We start from the raw sequence: 20324 nt of genomic DNA, 5'->3' as shown, positions 1-20324 counted from the left end.
GAGTGTTGAACTTAAATCATAAATACATCAAGCTACGTAGAAGCTAATATTAAGAAAATAAATGTCATGCAGTTTGAATTCGAGCTTGAGGCTGATATGAGTAAAAAGTGAAATTAAAAGATTTCAGTGAGGTTGATGCTAACGACCCGCAAACAACCCAGTAATGAATGCTAACAAACTGATAATGAACTGCTAATGACCAGTTAACAACCAAGTCCACATAAACTCTCATCCCAGGCAGCTAAGTGCTAATATTAAAAGTTAAATATTAAAAAAAAATATATTATAAAAAAAAGTTCAAGTCAAGTTTAAATACAGAGCTGGTATGAGTTTCAAGCTAGGAAATAAAGACAGGCAAATTAAAATAACTGAAACATTTAGATGCTAATGTTTGGAGCTAATAAATGTAGTTACTCAAAAAAAAAAAAAAAAACTAAAAGAGAGTCACATTAATGAGAATGACTCAAGCCAACAGACAGGAAACTAAGACATTTTTGACCCAGGAGTCTAGTTGAACTCGGCTAACTAGTCAACCAGCATGAAGTGAGACATTCAGCTAACTAGCTAACCAGCGTGAAGCGAGATGTTCTGCTAACTAGCAAACTAGCGTGAAGTGAGGCGTTCAGCTAACTAGCTAACCAGCGTGAAGCGAGGCGTTCAGCTAACTAGCTAACCAGCGTGAAGCGAGGTGTTGCGATGATAAAGTGCTAAACGGTTAAAGCTGAAGCGGGACGTTGAGGGTGAGACCCGACGGCAGGCGTTCATCGGCAGCTGAAGCCTGCGCGGGCTGAACGGAGTCGAACTCGCAGTCTGATGAGTGTGTATCCAAGGCGTCTGCTGTTGTGCGGACGGTTTTTTGAACAGACTCGGCTGTCGATTAAGCGGGAGACAAGCGTTGCATTCTGGGAGACACGAACCGGGGAGTGTTACAAAAGACGGCGTTTAGATACAGGAACGGATATAAAATATTAGACTTCCTTAATGTCTATATGCAACAACATTCTAAGATAACTCCTCCAAGGACTTTACAGGCGGTCCTTCCTTTTCCGACCTTGACGTATCGCCTTGGAGATAATATTTAAGACAATGAGAAAAAAGCACCACAAAAGTCGTCATAGAAACAGAGCTACCCATACCATGGTATGTACAATGATCCCGACATGAGAGACAGAGTGAGAGAAACCACTTATCAAACTCCCGTCATGCAGATAATAATTTACACAGGAGACCTGAGGAGTATGGGGGGGAGGGGGTGGGGGGAGGCCACGCCCCCTTCCTGTCTTAGTCCCGCCTCCCAGAATAAGAGCTGGATTGAGAATTTATACACAAAGCGCTGATCCTTGGAGGCCTCCGTGTTGAGCGTTTTCTTTTGAAGGAGGTTAAAAATAGGAAGAAGATTGAAAGATAAGGGAATACCGAGCGAGGGGGGGGGAGGGGGAGGGGCTTATAGGGTGGGTGGCTCCTTGCCGCCCATGTTCTTTTTTTCTTTTGTGCAAAGGAACGTCAGAGTTTTCACGGTGGCGGCTCCTTAGGGGTCGTCGCCGGGCGGCGTGGCGGGAGCAGCGGGAGGAGCCTCCTCCTCTTCCTCCTCCTCCTCTTCCTCCCGCTCCTCCTCTTCCTCCCGCTCCTCCTCCTCCTCCCGCTCCTCCTCCCGGTCCGGGGAGTCCGGCGACTCCAGCGGGGCGGCGTCCCGGTTGGGGCTGCCCTTGCTGCTGGAGCTCTCCTCGGCCTCGGCTGAAGTGCTGCTGCTGCTGCTGCTCTGGCCGTCCTGGCCCTCCGAGTTCTCCAGCATCTCCTGGATGAGCGGCGGCATCGACCCCGGGATCTCCATCTTCAGCGAGATGACGCGCTCCGCCCCTGCAACGCCGCACAGAACCACCCGCACCGTCACACATCGAGACTTTCAGCATGACGGAAGCAGAGCAAGCAGACGGCACCGTGAATGCAGGCTAATGCTAATGCTAACATGAGTGACATTGTTTCAGGAACAGGAAGTAAGGATTAATAACATCCTGTTCCTGGAGTCAACAGGAGTTCGGTGTGATAGTAACAGACAGATATACTTTTCTTTGATCAAGCTCATGCGAATCACTGCGGCAGTGGTGGCCGAGTGGTTGAAGAAACACACTTTAAATGTAGGACTTTGTGAGTTTGAAGGTTTGATTCTCATGTCAGACTCTCTTGAGCAAGACCCAGAACTCATAATGTGACTGCAGCAAGATGGTCGATATTATCAATGAGTTTCCACAATAAAGTATTCATTTGTTCTTCTGTAGCTTCTGTTCAGTCACAACATCACAAAGACACAGAGCTGCTGATGCTGAAGGTTCAGACATTTACAGATATTTCTGGTGAAAAATCAGATTCGGAAATTCAGCTACACTGTAAAAATGATCTGCTTATGATAATAATAATAATAATAATAATAATAATAATAATAATAATAATAATAATAATAATAATAATAATACATTTAATTTCTAGTGTGCTTTTCATTCCAGCAGTGTTAACGTGCTATAGAGCAGAACACTGAGAGTAAAAATATAATAAAATGGTTAAAAGACAAACATTAAAAATATAAATATAGGTAAATATGTGTTATATGAAACAATAAAAGAGTGTTTTTTAAAGGGTAAGTTTTTAACTTGCTTGAATACATCAGAAACGATTGTATTAAATAAGTATTTTTCCCTTCATTTTACAGAAAGACTGAATCAAAACAAAGGAGAAAATTTAGGAATGAGGCCGATTTTAAAGCAGAATTCATCTAAAATTTAAAAAAAAAAGTTACAATGCAAACTTCATTGATCTCAAGTATCTCATGTCTTTAGACCAAAACCAAATTTCAATTTGTAGTTAGTAGTGAATTAGCAGTGATTTCAGGCCCCATCCTTAATATCTGATGAGAAGAACATTCTAAAACCAGACGGTTACGCAAATTTATACTTCATGGCAGTTTGGTTGAAGTCGCTCTAATAATTTCAAGTATTTTTAAAATCACGTCAGAGTTAAATGAGGTGAATGAACGAAGCTAAATCTGCAGAAATCCCTTCCGCTCCGTGACCTTCATGTGATCTGTGCTGCTGCCGCTTTAAAGGAAGGAAGTCCAGGAAGAGTGAAAACCCAGAAGAAACCCTTCTTAAAGGATTAGGGAGACGAATAAAAGCACGAGTCAAAACAAATGACGATACAGAGAGGAGAGCTGAGAAGGCGGTGAGTCACCATTTAAACCGAGAAAAATCTGTCTGAGGAGGAAATTCAAGTTGAACGAATCAACAATAGAAATTTAGTATCTTTACACAAATACATCTAGTGATGAAGTCTCACGAAAACCTGTTTTGACTTCATTTAAAAAAAAAATAACCAAAGAACGATCTGGCTGGGTCAGCGTGAATAAAGAAAGCTGCCTCATGTTTTTCAGTAGACTGGAAGGATGTTTTATCTGGCTGGTTTTGTCAGTTTGTTACACAGGAACAGTTTATTTGTTCCACTCGGGGATTGTCGATTCAGCACATTAACAACGTTCTGAAGTTCTCAAAGGGAACAAGAACAGTAATCTGACTGCTTTAGATCAACAACACCAAACTCCCATCAATCCCAACAAGCCGCTGATAAACTGATGGTATATTTACCAATAAATACCCACAAGTTAAAGCTTTCACCTCAATGTGTGAAAAAAACTCATTTACATCTAGAAAATGTTGGAACTGGATTGGGATTCATCAAATCCAAGAATAAATTTAAAGGATCTATATCATCCAAAATCCACTTTTTTTAAGGTTTTCTGCATGTAACAAAGTTGATTTCCCTTTCAAACCACCCCCAAAATGTTATTTGCCTCCTTCCACGCATGTCTGAGTAATCTCTTCCAGTCTGCTGCTCTCTACAGCAGCCCCTCCCTTCGGGTAGAGAACAGCTCGTTTGAAACTCTTCAAACCTAAGTACGTCACAAAGTTGAACTCCTCCCCACCACTCTTCTCCCACCCCACCCCCACAGACAACACGCCCACTGTCCTCTGACCAGCAGCAGCTGATTTGCATTTTCCACTGAGGAGGCCCCCCCCCCCCCCCCCCCCCCCACCCCCACCCCTCCCCAGGGCCAGTGTTGCCTCTTTTTATATCTCCAACTACGGAGATAAACTTTAACCATCGTCTGAAAGCAACAATCAAGCAAGAGCAAGAGTCTGAGGGGTCTGAAGGGTCTGAAGGGTCTGAAGGGTCTGCGCTTGGTGAGTTTCAAAGATGTTTTCTCGTGTCTTTGCGTGTAGAGAAGCTAGAGCTAAAGAGCTAAAGCTAGCCAGCGTAATTGTTTTGAAACGCTGATTGGTTGAAGTACGCTCTCTGTCAAAGTCCACAGGGGGAGAGGCAAGTTAAACAGAGTGTTTTCTCTTCCGGATTTCAGAATTAGCCCCAGAAAATCTTTTATTTCACACAAAATTACTTTTCCTTAGCGCCAAAAATAAATTATCACCATGTTAATGCCAATAATAGGGTTTGGACGAGCTAAAAAAGCAGGATACAGCCGCTTTAAATTTCTTCCGACAGATGAAAATTGAAGCTTAAAAATGTCATATTCTTCTCTAAAGACTGGATTTATTGAACCTCTACCAGGTTTTCATGAACTCGTGGTTTTGCTTTGATCCTCATGCAGTCGTGAAAATGAAACCGGAAGCAAAATGCTTTAATTAGAAGTAGGACTGTGATTGGTCCGTTCTACTACGGTCATGGAACCTGGAGGACTCGGTGTTTTCCCTGATCCATAGTGCCATGCCATGTCTCCCTGGAGCGTCCTGTGAGTGTGTGAGTGTGTGTACGTGTGCATGTACATGTAGTGTGTTTATATATTGTGGGTGGGAGGGACGGGTTTATTTTGTAATATTTTCTTCTTTTTAAATGCTGAAAAATCACTTTGTTTTGCTTTTATGTATTAAAGGTGCTTTAAAATAAAGGCTGATTTGATTTGATTTGATTTGATTTGATTTGGTTTTTGATTGATCCGCTCTACCACGTCATGGAACGTAATCTCTCTGCAAAGGCAGCCTGGAAATGGCTGTGTTGTATTTGGCGCTTTCTAAATGAAGCTGAATTGACGACTCTGTTCAGGAAGCTAGCTTGTATCTGGTCACTACACTTCTCTGGCTTGCAAACGAAGCTAAGATTTGCCCACCTTCAGACCAAACTGCTCATTACTATCAGAAAGTATTCGCTACCAATGAGTTTCACCACCGCTCCTCCTTTGCTCCTTGGCACTACGGCGCTAAGCTGCCGGCAGCGGTGCCGATCACCGCTGGAAGGTCTCTCCACGTGCTCACCCTTGGCGCTGATGCTGCGCAGGTCGGTGATCTTCATCAGGGTTTTGGGGAACATGTGCGGTTTGCTGGGCCGACGCTTCCTCACGTAAATCTTCAGGGCCTCCAGCAGCGGCTCCTGGAGCTGGTCCACCTTGGAGGGCTCCTCCAGGTCCTGACGGTCTGAGACACACACACACACACACACACACACACACACACACACACACACACACACACACACACACACACACAGATACAGTCAGAGTCATGCGATGCAGACGGAAGCGGAGGCTGATGCGTGAAGCCTGCCTCCATGCAGAAGGAAGCCGGGATCTCATTATCTCCACCCATTCGCACAGATTTCAGAGATGGCTACGATCAGATAAGTGGAGCAGAAAACTCATCTGGATCTCTTCTTTTCAGAGTCGCTGTTCGGCTCTGATAGCGGCGGCGTGTCGAACAGCAGGGGAGGAACAACGCCGACACGCTTTTTGATCCGCAGCCGTTCGTCATTTCCCACCAAGCGACTCTTCAGGACTCATTCAGATCCTTTCATTTCCTCTGAAGGACCTTTTCTGACTCCACTAATCATCAGTTTTGGCCGGTGTGGCGGGTTGCAGAAGGCCAGCGAACAGCTAGTTAAGTTTTTGTCTCGGTTTCCTTAAAGTTTTTTAACTTACCAATTAATAAAAAAAACAACAACACGTTTTTGGAATAATTTATGTATCATTTTTACAAAAAGCCTTTAGATTCACATCGTGTCATGCTCATGTGATGCCAGTTTTAATGGCTAGGTGGCAGCAGTGAGTCACATCCAGCAGTTTTCTAGTCTTCTGGAACACTTTTTACCTTTTATGTAAAGCTAGGGTTGGCGATCTTGGAAAACTAGCATGTAACACGAATGTAGCATCTCCCCAAGGCTCCGCCCAGCTCCCAGCCCATTGGAGGAGCTCCCGTTGGGAGCGAACGCACTGGACGTGGAAGTGCCGCGCGCGCACGGAAGCGCCATGCGCACGGAAGCGCCATGCGCACGGAGTTTGTGATCGCCTCCAGTGTCATTAACCTTTCTGACTGCCGCACACAACGCGCATAAGAGCGCAGCGCGCCGCTCCTCTTCCTTCTATTTTTCACGCGAGCCGCGAGCGCCGAGAGCGCCTTGGCAACGCGCTCTGAACCAGGGCCAGTGCACGCCATTGAATGTGCGGCAGGGGGCTGGTAGAACGGCGAAGGGATTTGATTGGTTTCTTAAAAGCGGTCCGCGCCTGGTCGGAGTTTTTACACTCCTGTGGCCGCTACAGTGGTCAGAATTTTTCCGCACCTTTTTCCGTCCACATAATGTCTCGACTTCTCCCAGGGGGCGAGGAGCATTTCACTCAGTATGACAAAAAGTGCTTTTGGACAACATCGTCTACCCTAGCTTTAAGAAAAGAAAACTGACACAGTACTCAGTGAAAACTTAGGTGTAAAAGTATTGGTCTGAAAAAAATATTCAAAATTTCTTTGTTACATCTTGATGATTTGAGTTTTGATTGAAAAAAACTGTGATTCATTTGATTTAAATAAGTTTTTTTTCAGTTGTTTGAGCTTATTTTGAAATATTTTCACTTCACTATTAATTACCTAATTAAAATATGCCTTAAAAATGTACAGTTTAATGTATGACATGAAAATATTCACCCTAACAATACTAAAACAAAATAAATAAATAAATAAATAAATAAATAAATAAATAAATAAATAAATGCCGGACCAGCAGTGCAACTATTCAAGTGACAAGTTAGCGCTGTTAGCGGTACTTGCAATTAATATGTAAGGCACATTCTACACATCATTGGATATTTGTAACATATTTTATGGTGAAAAATATGTACTTTTAATGTCTTAAACTCCTTAATGCACCTTTAAAAAAAATGAGTGAGACAAAAAATGTACACTTTAAAGGAAAAGAAAAACCTTTACTAACTGCATAACCTATGCCTAGAATATTTATCAATAATTCATATAGTATAAAAGTACAAATATGAATGACAATCTATTAATTAACGCTACTGATAAAGTATCTCTATGATCAATATTATAGTAAACTAATAATAACAATAATAATAATAATAATAATAACAATAATAATAATAATAATAATAATAATCACTACAACCCTTGCATGAATGAAAACAAAAACATTAAATAAATATATGATAAGGATAATATTGAATATTATAGACACTAAAATATGACTTCAGTTGTTTCGAGTATCAATAATACTGATTAAAATAACAGTCTGATGTTGGTTAATTGTGTGGGTTTTGTGATTTAACTCTGTTTGCAGGTGTTTCTCCTGGTGTGTCCAGCAGGTGGCAGTGTGGCTCTGGACTCTCTGGACCCCAGTCCAGGTGTGTGTGTGGTGTGTGTGTGTGTGTGTGTGTGTGTGTGTGTGTGTGTGTGTGTGTGTGTGACTCCACATCACCAGCAGCTCTTCTACTTTCATGGATTATGCAAGAGTGTGTAATGTTTGCCAAGGCTGTGTGGATTGAGGATATAAATATAACTTGTTGAATGGAGAGGAGAGCCGGCAGCCGTGGAGGCTGATGGGTGGGGGGGTAGAGGGGGGGTAATGAGAAGCCAGAGTCTGTCAGGCTTTGGTTCGGAAACTTTCTGTGTGTGTGTGTGTGTGTGTGTGTGTGTGTGTGTGTGTGTGTGTGTGTGTGTGTGTGTGTGCGCAGTGTGACAGGAGGGACTCCTCGGGTGTCTCGGTGGAAAACAGGCAGCGTGGGCGGGTTACCTGTGAGTGTGAGTGTGTGAGTGTGTGTGTGTGTGTGTGTGTGTGTGTGTGTGTGTGTTGGGGGGGGGGGGTTTCAAACAGAGGGGTGACACACCTGTACACCCCCCCACCCGTCCTCCAGCCCGCCTGGCTGCTGTCAGCCGGAGTCTGACCTGGTTACAGCCTCCCGCGGAGCCGGGCTTCACTTTCATCCCAAGCTGAGCTGCAGCTCCACTCAATATTTAAGCGGTGCAATCGATCGGGGCGGCTGAGCTGGGGGGGTGTGTGAGTGTGTGTGTGTGTGTGTGTGTGTGTGTGTGTGTGTGTGTGTGTGTGTGAGGAAGGGGGGCATGGCTTGACGAGCAGTGGATCAGTTCATCCACTGCACCTGAAGTCGTCCAGCCAACACGCCACCAGCTCCACGCCTGACGTAACCGAGGTGCAAGCCGCCGCCAACGCCGCGCCGCCCACACTCAGGATGCACCGCGGCGGTGCTCAACCCACGGTGGGAGGCACCGCGATGGACCGCAATGTCACGTCAAGTAGTCAATACACAACAGTAATACAACAGTAATGCACAACATGACATTATCATGATCCAGTGGATTTCAAAGTGGGACTGATGAGAGCTTCAACCGGAAACCAGGAAACATGCAAAGGTCATGGAGACACCTTCTGAGTTTTGAGAAGAAATCATGATGAAGGCACTTCTTTTGATTCATTTAAAGCTACTAATTAATTCAGAAAAAAAAAGCACCGGCATTATAACATAGCTTCAAAGTACTGATTTTAATGAAAAGCTTTGCTTTTGACTGTTATATTACCAATATATAATATTAGAAAATTGGGTGAAAAATTATAAATTGTTAGTGACCTTATGGAGCTGCAGGAATGCAGAAGTGAACTGGTATAAAAATAAAGTTTCTTGAATCTTGAATCTAAACAATATCTGACCAATCGCAAAATAATTCACAAACCACACAGCAGAAGAAACTCTGGTTGCAAAACGTATGTGACAGATGGCGTTGAGCAGAAAAAAAGACGTCACTTGTTCACTCACAGTCAACCGATGGAAAAAATAATGAAACAAACAACTGAACCAACCAAACAGCAACTGAAACAAATAACCAACCAACCAATGAACCAGCCAATGAACCACCAACAAATGAACCAGCCAAATGACACCAACAACAATGAACTAACCAGTGAAACAACCAACAAATGAGCACATGAAACAACCAACCAATGAACCAACGAACCAATGTACCAGCCAATAAAACCACCAACAAATGGACACAGGAACCAACCAAACAACCGATGAACTAATGAACTAACAAACCAATGAAAGACCGACCAAGAAACAACTATTGAGCCACCACCAACCAATGAAACAACCAACTAATGAACCAAATAACCAACAAATGAACCAACCAACCAATGAACCATCCAATAAATTAACCAATGAAACATCCAACAAATGAAACAAATAACCAACCAACCAATGAACCAATGACCCAACCAACAAATGAAACAAGAAACCAACCAACAAATGAAACAAGAAACCAACCAACAAATGAAACAAGAAACCAACCAACAAATGAACCAAACAATAAATCAAGCAATGAAACAACAAACAAATGACCCAACTAACCAACAAGCCAACCCCCAGTGAACCAGCCAATGAACCAACCAACAAATGAACTAACCGGTGAAACAACCAACAAATGAGCACATGAACCAACCAATGAACCAATTAACCAACGAACCAATGTACCAGCCAATAAAACCATCAACAAATGGACACAGGAACCAACCAAACAACCAATGAACTAATGAACTAACCAACCAATGACACGACCGACCAAGAAACCTACCATTGAGCCCACCAACCAGTGAAACAACCAACTAATGAACCATCCAATAAATTAACCAATGAAACATCCAACAAATGAACCAAGTAACCAACCCACAAATGAATCAAATAACCAACCAACCAATGAACCAAACTGTAAATCAACCAATGAAACAACAAACAAATGACCCAACTAACCAACCAACCAACCCCCTACAGCCAGACAAAAGAACAGACCCATACAGGAACTTTTGGGTTTCAACCTGTTGCGGTTTTCTGCTCTAACAGTCTACAGCAGTAGATGTGAACTCCATCGTGATAAAACCATCAGACAGGAGCTCTCAGCTTCAATGGAAGTTTAGCTTCAGCCTGTCAGGAGTTTCTCTCAGACACCTGTGTCCTTCCTCTGGCTGCTACCCACCTCCGGAGATGAGACAGATGGCGCTGAGGAGCCCCGTCTCCGTGTCGTCCATCTCGATGGGCAGCAGCTGGTTGGCAAAGGTGAAGACCAGGTCTGTGAGGGGGCCGAAGCCAGCGTTGTGCATCTGTGTCCGGTTGAGGGTGAGTCCGTCCGAGAAGGTCATGGTGTCCTGGTCGGGGGTGTACCTCGTACAGATGCGCAGGATCTGAGGGAGGAGGGAGGAGGAAGGAGACGCCAGTCAGCAGAAGTTCAGCGAATGGGACGCTGTCCATGGAAAAACTTTAAAAACTTCCCACTGAACGCCTTTGTTAGGGTCACCGTCGCCCCCTACTGAATATATCATATGCTGCATATTTTTTCTGTCTCTTTCAAAGATTAAAATCAGAAGAACAATATCAGCAAATTTACTTCTCCATTCAATAACTCCAATGCCGTCCTAATATGAGCTGTTCCAGTGGCTCCACACTCCCCCTGCTGGCTGGTGATGGTATATGTCATAAATCTTACTGTCATGCTGACACGTTTTCCAGTCAGTTTAAGTCATTTTCATGATCTTAAAATAACATGCATCATTTGAAAATGTTACTTTAAAGCAATACTTCAACATTTTGGCAAATTGGCCCATTTAGTGCAATTCCTTAGTCATTTCGAACAGCATACTTTTTTTGTGAGGGCGAGCTGTTGTTTATCCAGAGGTGATACTGCGCTAAATGGGCCAATTTGCCAAAATGTTGAAGTATCGCTTTAAATTCAACGTCTTCAAAGCTCAATTTTCAAATGCAAACATCCATGAATTATGCTGAAATCAGCCACCAGGAGGCAGTAAAATTACCCTTTCTGATCATCTCTTGGTGTCTATGTGCTGATTCAGTCTTTATTTTTATGTTTTTTGAGTGGAATTAGCAAGTTGAAATTAGTCCAGTTTGTAAAAATAATCTTAAGGGTGGAAGTCTTTTTCCTTGATTAAAATCCGAATCGTTGAGTTTGTACTAAAACCCGCAGTATACAAACATTCTGTCTTCATTTGATTAATTTTTTTTTTTTTTTTTTTTACATTTTTGGCATTAAGGCACCGAAGTGACAGTTTTATGTCAAGTTCAATTTTATCCTTTTTTTAATAGCTAAAAATACTTACTAAATAAAAATAATAAATGTGACAGCGAATCTGAAAATTTGCCAAATTTACTGGATGATTTTTAATATCTGAAATGAAACACAAAGCTTTTTTATTATTATTATTTTAAAGGTAAACCTTGAGTAAAAGTGCTAAAAATGAGTGAGTTTTCCTACCTGTCCAGTAACCAGGGGGCACAACTGATGTTTCTTGCTGGTGGCAGACCGGACTAACTTCTGATGAGTTTAATTTCTTGGATTCATTTAACTAATTTCTGTCGTTTAATTTTTTAATAGTAAATTTTGTAATTCTTCAAGTACTTGCTTTTTTTTTTTTAACAATTTGGACTTGTATATTGGGTTTAAAAACGGCAGACATGCTAGTAAACAACGAGATGAACCAAACTCTGGATATGAATACAGTCAATGTTTGACGCAAATTCGGACTTAAATTAGCGTTACGTTGCATCCAGGCACCAGGGGGCACAACCAAGTCCGCTTCTCTCCTCACATTCATGTTTTCATTGATTTCTATAAATTTGATGTCATTTCAGAGTGAATCAGGTGAAGCTTTTGCTCTCAGACCATCGTCGACCCTCGGTCAACGTCTGTCACGGCGTGCGAGCTGATTGAGGCGCTTCAGCAGGTACTACCGAAACAATGACCTTCCACTCACTTCCCAGAGAATAACCTTCTCCCCGAGTGTGTGTGATGTGTTGTATGAGTGTGTGTGTGTGTGTGCCTAATGAATCCGGTGATGCTGGATGTGGAGCCCACAGCAGCCTTTGAAGCGATTGAGTGGGCCGGCTCTGACAGTGAGTGGCAGGCGTGTCTGCAACATGAAACAGAATAAAACATGGCTGCTGGCGGTGACTCGCACCGGCTGGCCAGGCCCTCACACACACACACACACACACACACACACACACACACACACACACACACACACACACACACACACACACACAGTGTTTGATCTTCTCCTCGTGCACGACATGGCCGTCCTTCACCGTGGAAATGTGCTGTTGAGCGCGGTGGCGGCGGCGGCGGCGGCGGCGGCGGCGGCTGAGCAGCAGCCAGAAAGCGGCGATGGGTCGGCCTCCAGCTCCTCAACCCTTCACCGTCGCCTCTGACCGGTCGCACAAAAACTCAGCAACTTTACTTTCCACAACCGAAACGCTTCTGCTGACATCGAATCTCCTCTGAGTTGCTGTCAGTTTTATTAAACTTTCTTTAAAAACTTTGATAACAGGAAATTACAGCGAAGAGGATTTTAAACCATTTTCCAGTGGCTGAAACTGAATCTAACCACATTTTTTTTGCACCTTTGCTATTTTAGCAGTTAAGGAAATGAGCTTTATATTCCTCATGGTTAGATTAGTTTAGCTGTACTAACATTTTGTTTTCCTTTTTGCGTCCTTTTCTTCTTAGTTTTAATTTTTTTACATTTTTCTTCTTTCTCTTTCTGCACCCCCCCTTTTGTTTTGTTTTTTTACATTTTTCTTAATTTTACTTAATTAGCTTTTCCACTAAAAAGCTGTACTACCACTTAATCATTTAATTTGGAGTTTTTTTTTTTTTTTACTTTTTTTATTTATTTTTTATTAATGTGATGTCTATCTTTTTGTTATTACTAATTCAAACTATCATGGCATGTTTAACTGTTTTACCTTCTTTAGCAGCTTTATCCTGGAGATTGAACCATTTTAGAAAAACTGGAGTGGTATGCAAATAAAACAAAAAGAAGAAAACGCTGATTCATAAATCACTTTGACACACACACACACTGTTGGCTTTAATTATAAGACGTTTTAAATAAAAAAATCAATTGTACTTCTCAAATTCAGCCTTTCTCTTTGTTTTTGTTCTAAAACGTTCTGATTTGTTTCAGATCTCAACACAGAACCAGTTTTAATCAAACTTTCTGGTAGAAAATACAATGAAATGTCCAAAAATGTTCTCCTCTGGCTGTTGCATTATGGGTATTTTTCCAGACTCCCCTGACAGCGTGGTTTTGGGGCTAATGCTGGCTTGCTAGCTTCTTAGCCCAGCTCCCGGTGTTGTTTACTGTGTTACTTTTTTTTTCTTTTTTTTCTATAAATCCATATTTTCTGTGAATTTCTGTCCATTTTCTTGGCGGTTTGGAGCCTGGAGCGGGCCGGCTTTGGGCCGCAGGCCCTCTGTTTGACAGCCCTGCAGTAATTTATCTTCCCCTCATTTAAATCCATCTGTTCGCAGCAGATGTTTCTCAGCGATTTCATTCTTAGCTGATCTCACACACACACACACACACACAGACGTGCAATCAGTTTTCCACGCCTCATGCAGGGTTCTGGTAATGAGTACCTGGTGTGAACGGTAAAGCGTAGATTCTCCGTCATTGTTTGGGCTGGGCTGTGGTCACTCAGTGGTTAAACCCACATTAAACCGATGGGTTTCGATCTGAGCTCTGCCAGGGAGGCTTTAGTAAAGGTCAAAGGTTGAATTCCGATGGTTTGAACCCGTCAGAATACAAACACTAAACAAGTGGCGCCGGCTTTCATCAGCAGGATTCATTCACTCAGCCTGAATGGGATTCAGCTTCTTTGCATTTTCAGAAGCATTAATATGCAGCTTCATGCATTAACCAGAGATGTTTTTTTTTTTTTTTTTCCGCTGCCACGTCTCTTTTCATTAAAACCCTGCAGATTCCGACGGCTGCTGCTTCCTACATCATTTGTGATTCCAGGGCTTTTTTGATGGTTGTTGAATCATCTGCGTGCACAGCGGCGCCGGACGTTCATCCAGGGAGTGCCTGAAAAAAGTGGACTGCGCCCCCTGCTGTTTGCTCCGTCATGAATATTCCAATCCAAGGGTTCATTCATCACGTTCCTGTTGAATTTCAAAGGTCCAATAAGTAATATTACGTGTCCCCCCCCCCCCCCCCCCCCCCCCCCCCCCCGCCCTGGATTGCTGCGCTGCTTGTTTGGCAACCTCACCAACTCACACATGATGGCTCTGGAACCAGGAGTAGTGGACGGTCTAGCTCCGCCCACCGAAGTTGTTCCGTCCCGTAGCTCTCATTTGGATGGAAAGAAACTTGACCGAGACATAGTTGACGGAGACGACGGATTGGTTCTTATCACAACATAACTGTCGGCCAAAGCACGGAGACGAGGACCGTAACCTTCCGACCACTCCACCACCGAGCACGGTCGTCTCGTCTGCACAGCTCTCATGTCTGATCGAAAACTAGGGCTGCACGATATTGGAAAAAACTGACATTGCGATTTTTTGGGGCTTGCAATATATTGCAATATATATTGCAATATTAAAATAGAAAAATTTTCACCAGATGACCTGAATAGCTGTATTTGGGGAGATGGCCACTTGAGAGAAATACGTGGTGTTTCATACCGCTTGTCGAGCGTGCGGATCATTTTTTTAAATCCCTCTTTAATGATCCACTGTGTTCAATGGCACCATGTCTTTTGCTAGGTAAAAAGTTATTGCAATCCATGATTGTCGATGCTGTTTGGAGTTCCTATCATACGGTGTATGCCGCAAAGGCTTCTGTAATTGTCCTGGAAATACAGGAGCTTGTGATGGCGTTTCAAATGGTCCAACAGGGTTTGACGTATTACCTCGTGTGAGGCAACCACGACGAGGCACTGTCGGCAGAGAACGTTTTTTTGTTCTGTATCATCTTTTTTACAGTCGAAATACATCCAAATTTGGATGTTGACCTTCTTTTGAGGACTAAATCCTCAGTTGCTTCCTCCTGCATGTCGCCTGTGTTCAGAGTGTACCTGAGAGCGGCCCCTCCCCTCTCCTCTCTGCTGTGGAGGAGGGAGGGGGGCGGTGAGTGCCGAGCAGGAGGGAGGAAGAGAGTGCAGCTGTGCAGAGCATGGAGCACCTTGCTGCTTTTACGAAGCAAAACAAAAGTTAATAATAATAATAATAATAAAAAAATATTGCACATCCTGCGATGTGACTATTGCACATGTGCACATTGCGATGGCGATGTTCAAACGATATATTGTGCAGGCCTATCGAAAACTGAACGGTGGATAACGGTAAATCCTAAGGGGTTAGTTAACTTTGGTAATTATTAATAACTCATTTCCATCCAAATTCCAACCCAATGGTTTAGTGTATCTTGGAATTAGCAACTGTTAAAGCAACCTGTTAAATCAGGGTTGTGCAACCTTTATGACCAAAAGAGCCTTTTTCGTGACTTTCCATCAAGTCAAGTACACTGTAAAAAAAAAAGTAATATAACAGTATTTTACTGTTTATTTTACAATTTTTTTTCTGTAATATCAAAAAACGATTAATTCACAAAAATAAACTGTGATTTTACATGTCAAATGTAACGTACACGTCACGTCTGCCAAAGGTTCCCGTAGTGTTTTGTTTATTATCTGTTTTGAAAGGCGAATCACATTCAATAATTTCATTGTTTTATAACGTTAAATGTTTATAATAAAACATTAAACAACCGTAAATTAAGGAAAAAATCTTGTAAAATAACAAGTACAAACTGTATTTTAATTACGAAAAAAAAAAAACTGTATTTTTAAGAGAAAGTAATTTTCTGTTATTTATGTATTTTTCTGGCACCCAGCTGCCGGATTTTTTTTGTTTTTTACAGTGTAGTTCCGGAGCCAAAAAGCACATTTAACCTTTATAATGAGGCCAATGCTGCTCATGAAGAAGCACGACCTGTATCTCATGATGTATGTAAGTTTCAACTAGTTGAGACAGTGAACATTTCACCACACTTCACGTAGTTCTATATCTCATTGAACAGTTTTGTTCCGCTTTTGAGCTTTTTTTTTGTTGATAATTTTGAAAATTGTAGCTGTTTAAACCGTTTTACCGCTTTGTAGCCGGTTTTGCATGCTTTTTTTTTGTTTTTTTACCATATTACTTTTCTTCTTCGAGAATTTCAACATATTTGAGTTTTTTTCAGTCATTCTATAATTTTCCCCCAATTTTTGTGGATTTAGCTGTTTTACCCAATTTTACTTGTGCCCTTTTGTATTCCTTTTGAATTAAGAGTGGCAAATCATTTGAAGAATACTGTAGTGTTACTACAATAAAAACAAGTTAAATGTTTATTCATGTTTTGTGTTGTGAAGCTTCATGGAGCCGCTACAGAGGGACTGAAGAGCCACATGTGGCTCCAGAGCCGCAGGTTGAACACCCCTGTGTTAAAGGGATGGTGTCCCGGATTATCTTATGTATATCAGATCCCGATCCTTCAATGATGAACTGACTTTGATTGTGGTGTATTATTTGTGGACAGGCCATAAGGTGAGACCCATCACTAGCATCACATACCCATCACATTATCAATGATTCACCGCAACCCCAAAGCCCCGCCCCCCATTAGCTGGTTTGGTTTTCACTTAATTTAAGACACTTACATTAGCAAACTGGAGCTACTCTTTGCTATCGCTGTCCCCGTCCTGCACGGTTAGTCACGGTTTCCAGGCGATTCAGATCATCTTGCGGAGACTGGGATCATCCGCCCCTCCAGAAATCATCCATGCTGCTATTTTTGCTCCTTACGTAACGTCAGCTGTGTGGCTGACGGTGTGTGAGAGAAGGAGGGTGGAGATCTGCTCTGTTTACAGACGCAGCTGTCAGCGTGTCTAAAAGATGACAAATCAAGTCTGGCTTCACTCAACAGCCAAATCAATAATGTATCAATGTCCTGAAAGATTAGAATGAAACTGTAGTGAGGTGATGTTTGTGGAATAAACAGCTGAGGAAATGTTTCTCTCATTTGGCTATTTATAGAAATGTGTTTGAATAAAACATTTAGAAGATGCAGAACGACTTCTCCTTTATTCCAAATGGAAATAATGTCATTCAGTGCTTTGATTTACAGAACAAACAACAAAAACAGGCAACCATGAAACTTTGAGAAATGTAAAATAACAGACTTCAAGTCCATCTTTCCTAATGCAGTTCCTCCAGATTAGCATAAAGCGAGTCTGGACTCCGACTCGGATCCACATCTCACCAGATCCATGTGTGGAAGACGCTGATAACCCACTGATATGACAACAAAACCAGTGAAAACCATGAGATCCCAGCACTGTTAAGCCTTTAGTTTACATCCAAATGAACCGACAGGTGGTTCCAAACACCTGGCACTGGATCAGTGGAACCCATCATTAAACCCGCGTTCAGACCGAATCAGTTCTTAGTGGATTCAACATGGGGCTGGAGTCATTCATCAGTATCCCAAAGGAGCTCTGCTGGACTCAGATCTGGGACTGTGGAGGTCTCTGGAGTCCAGTCAACTCAGCATCATGTTCCAGAAACCAGTTCTGGTTCAGAGACCTCTGACCCTCTCTGGTCCAGTCCTGGTTCAGACTCAGACCTCCTCCTCTACATGCAGACTCAAACTGAGCTCTTCAGATGTTCTGATAAACTGATAAATCCCTGTTTCCTCTGCTTCAGCTGTGACCTTCAGTCCAGGTCACAAAGTAAGAAACATCCATCCTCCGGGCCGTTTTCTCCTCTTCCTCTGAGCAACACATGCTAATGGAATCAGGGCCTCCTCCTCCTCCTCCTCCCCTCCTCCCCCTCCTCCTCCTCCCCTCCCCCCCCCCCCCACCCCCCCCTCCTCCTCCCCTCCTCCCCCACCCTCCTCCTCCTCCTCCTCCTCCTCCTCCTCCTCCTCCCCTCCCCCCCCCCCCCCCCCCCCCTCCCCCCCCTCCTCCTCCTCCTCCTCCTCCTCCTCCTCCTCCCCCCCTCCCCTCCTCCTCCTCCTCCTCCTCCTCCCCCCCCCCTCCTCCTCCTCCTCCCCTCCTCCCCTCCCCCCCTCCCCCCCCCCCCTCCTCCTCCTCCTCCTCCTCCTCCTCCCCCCCCACCCCTCCTCCTCCTCCTCCTCCTCCACGGCCGGGCGTGCACGGCAGACAGGAGAGGAAGAGACGCAGCCATTTGCCTTTTTCCATCTCATTACCGCCGCTGCATCAGTACAGGACATCGCTCTACTTAACAACTCCTGAGTAACAAACAAACATTCAGCCGTCGGCGGACGGGCAGACATTTCCACATCTGTGCACCGTTAAGAAAAAAAAAAAAAAAACCCGCACGGCACCATTAGCAAACGCAGACTGAGCGACAAATTTCAACCAATGAAAGAAACAAGAAACCAGACGAGCATCCCAGAAAAGATTACAGGCGGAGAAACGTCCCTCTGTGTGTGTGTGTGTGTGTGTGTGTGGTGTGGTGTGTGTGTGTGTGTGTGTGTGTGTGTGTGTGTGTATGTATGTGTGTGTGTGTGTGTGTGTGTGTGTGTGTGTGTGTGAGAGAGAGATCTAATCTGTGTTTATAGATGGCTGCTCGACATGAAGAAGCGAATCGACCGGATCAATTAATCGGATCTCTCCGACTCCTGATTGGTGGGTTGAGTAGATCATCCAATGAGGTTTGATAGTCGTCTTAATGGGAATCTCCCCCCCCCACACACACACACACACACACACACACACACACACCACCATCACCACCGCCACCACCAGGTTCTTACCCAGCGAGCAGCAGGAGAGGATTTGGAAGGTAAATATTTGAATCCGGGCAGGCAGACCTGGGACCGAGGTGTGTTTACGTAACAGTTATATCACTGCTGTGAATGAAGACTTCGGCAGACGGGGGTTTTCAGCTTCATGCTGAACACTTGAGGAGGATTTAGACTCTGCTGTCCCAGTTTCAAATCTCAGAGTGAATCTACAAGGAGCCGTGCTGACTCATCCACAGGTACGCCTCAAAAAATGACATTATCAATGGAAACTTTAAGATATGTTGGCAGTTTTTTTATTTTTTAGAATTTTTTGGGTTTCATTTTTGGAGGTCATTAAATAAAGTAATGATATTAAAATAAGAGAATAGAGGCATTTGGTTAACACTCTTGCCTTGGATTTGCATGTTCTTCTTGTGCTTTAGGTCACTTTTATCTGTTTAATCCAGTATCCTATATTTCCTAGACTTTGGTGTAAACTGGTGGAAATGGCCATTGGCTAAGCCCCGCCCCTATACGAACCAATCACTTTCACCTAACAACAACTGGAAGTCTTTAATTCTAACCGTAAAATTCTATATAGAACCATCAGAGCCATGGAGGGTAATGACGAGGGCTGGCTACCGAATTCAGTACAGAATCTCGTCGGTACAACCGAGTACTGACGTAAAATCCAACGGTAGCATGTTTCAGGACCTAAATGTATCCCTGTGTGGAGGGAGTGGAAGAGAAGGGGATTTTCTCTGCTGGACCTGAATGAGCATTGTCCACAAGACTGCCGTCAGTAGCTAGCATGTCTACAAAGCAAGAGAACCAAAGTATGGTTCCACTTTTCAAAAGATTATGCTCACAGTGGTGGGAAACTTCTAATCTTAAGAAACTCCTGGTTAAGAACAAGATTTTTCTCAATGTTGAGGAATGACCAGCCTCAGATGTACGCTACAATTCCTGCATTCAGCACCATTAGCATGCTAGCATCTGTTAGCACGCTAGCATCAATCAGCATGTCATAGTGTCTGTCAGCATGGAAGCATCTGTCAGCATTTCATAGTATCTGTCAGCATGCTACCATCTGGTAGCACACCATAGTATCTGTTAGCACATCATAGCATTCATTAGCATGCTAGCATACGCCAGCATGCCAGTATCAGTTAGCACGCTAGTATCTGTTAGCGACTAGTCGTCTGCAGCCAGGAACAAATGAACATTTATTACCTCATAAACACACAAAAGTATCAAAAATTGGCACCAGGGAGCACCGGTACCGATTCCCAGGAACCGGGTATTGGTACCAGGTCAGTTGTTATATGAACGGAACCCATCTCTAGTAGTGAGTGGTGACGGGGCTGGAAAGATGACTGAGGTCCAGA

General features: G+C 43.4%; 1 protein-coding gene across 1 annotated transcript in view; it reads right to left on the bottom strand.

The window, feature by feature from the left end:
- Positions 1-1609: 1609 nt before the first annotated feature.
- The window catches only part of LOC115408996 (retinoic acid receptor beta-like), a gene marked incomplete at its 3' end in the record, with an annotated part of 82135 nt that continues 63420 nt past the window's right edge, over positions 1610-20324 (bottom strand). Inside the window, exons 6-8 of the mRNA XM_030119957.1 lie at positions 10323-10527; positions 5313-5471; positions 1610-1857 (exon numbers count right to left, since the gene is read on the bottom strand). Coding sequence (XP_029975817.1) covers positions 1610-1857; positions 5313-5471; positions 10323-10527 — 612 coding nt within the window. The remainder of the gene's footprint in view (positions 1858-5312; positions 5472-10322; positions 10528-20324) is intronic.

Source organism: Salarias fasciatus, chromosome 22, assembly GCF_902148845.1.
Source record: "Salarias fasciatus chromosome 22, fSalaFa1.1, whole genome shotgun sequence".
NCBI lineage: Eukaryota > Metazoa > Chordata > Actinopteri > Blenniiformes > Blenniidae > Salarias > Salarias fasciatus.
Note: the sequence above shows the minus strand (reverse complement) of the source record. Positions and strands in the feature narration are given on the sequence as shown.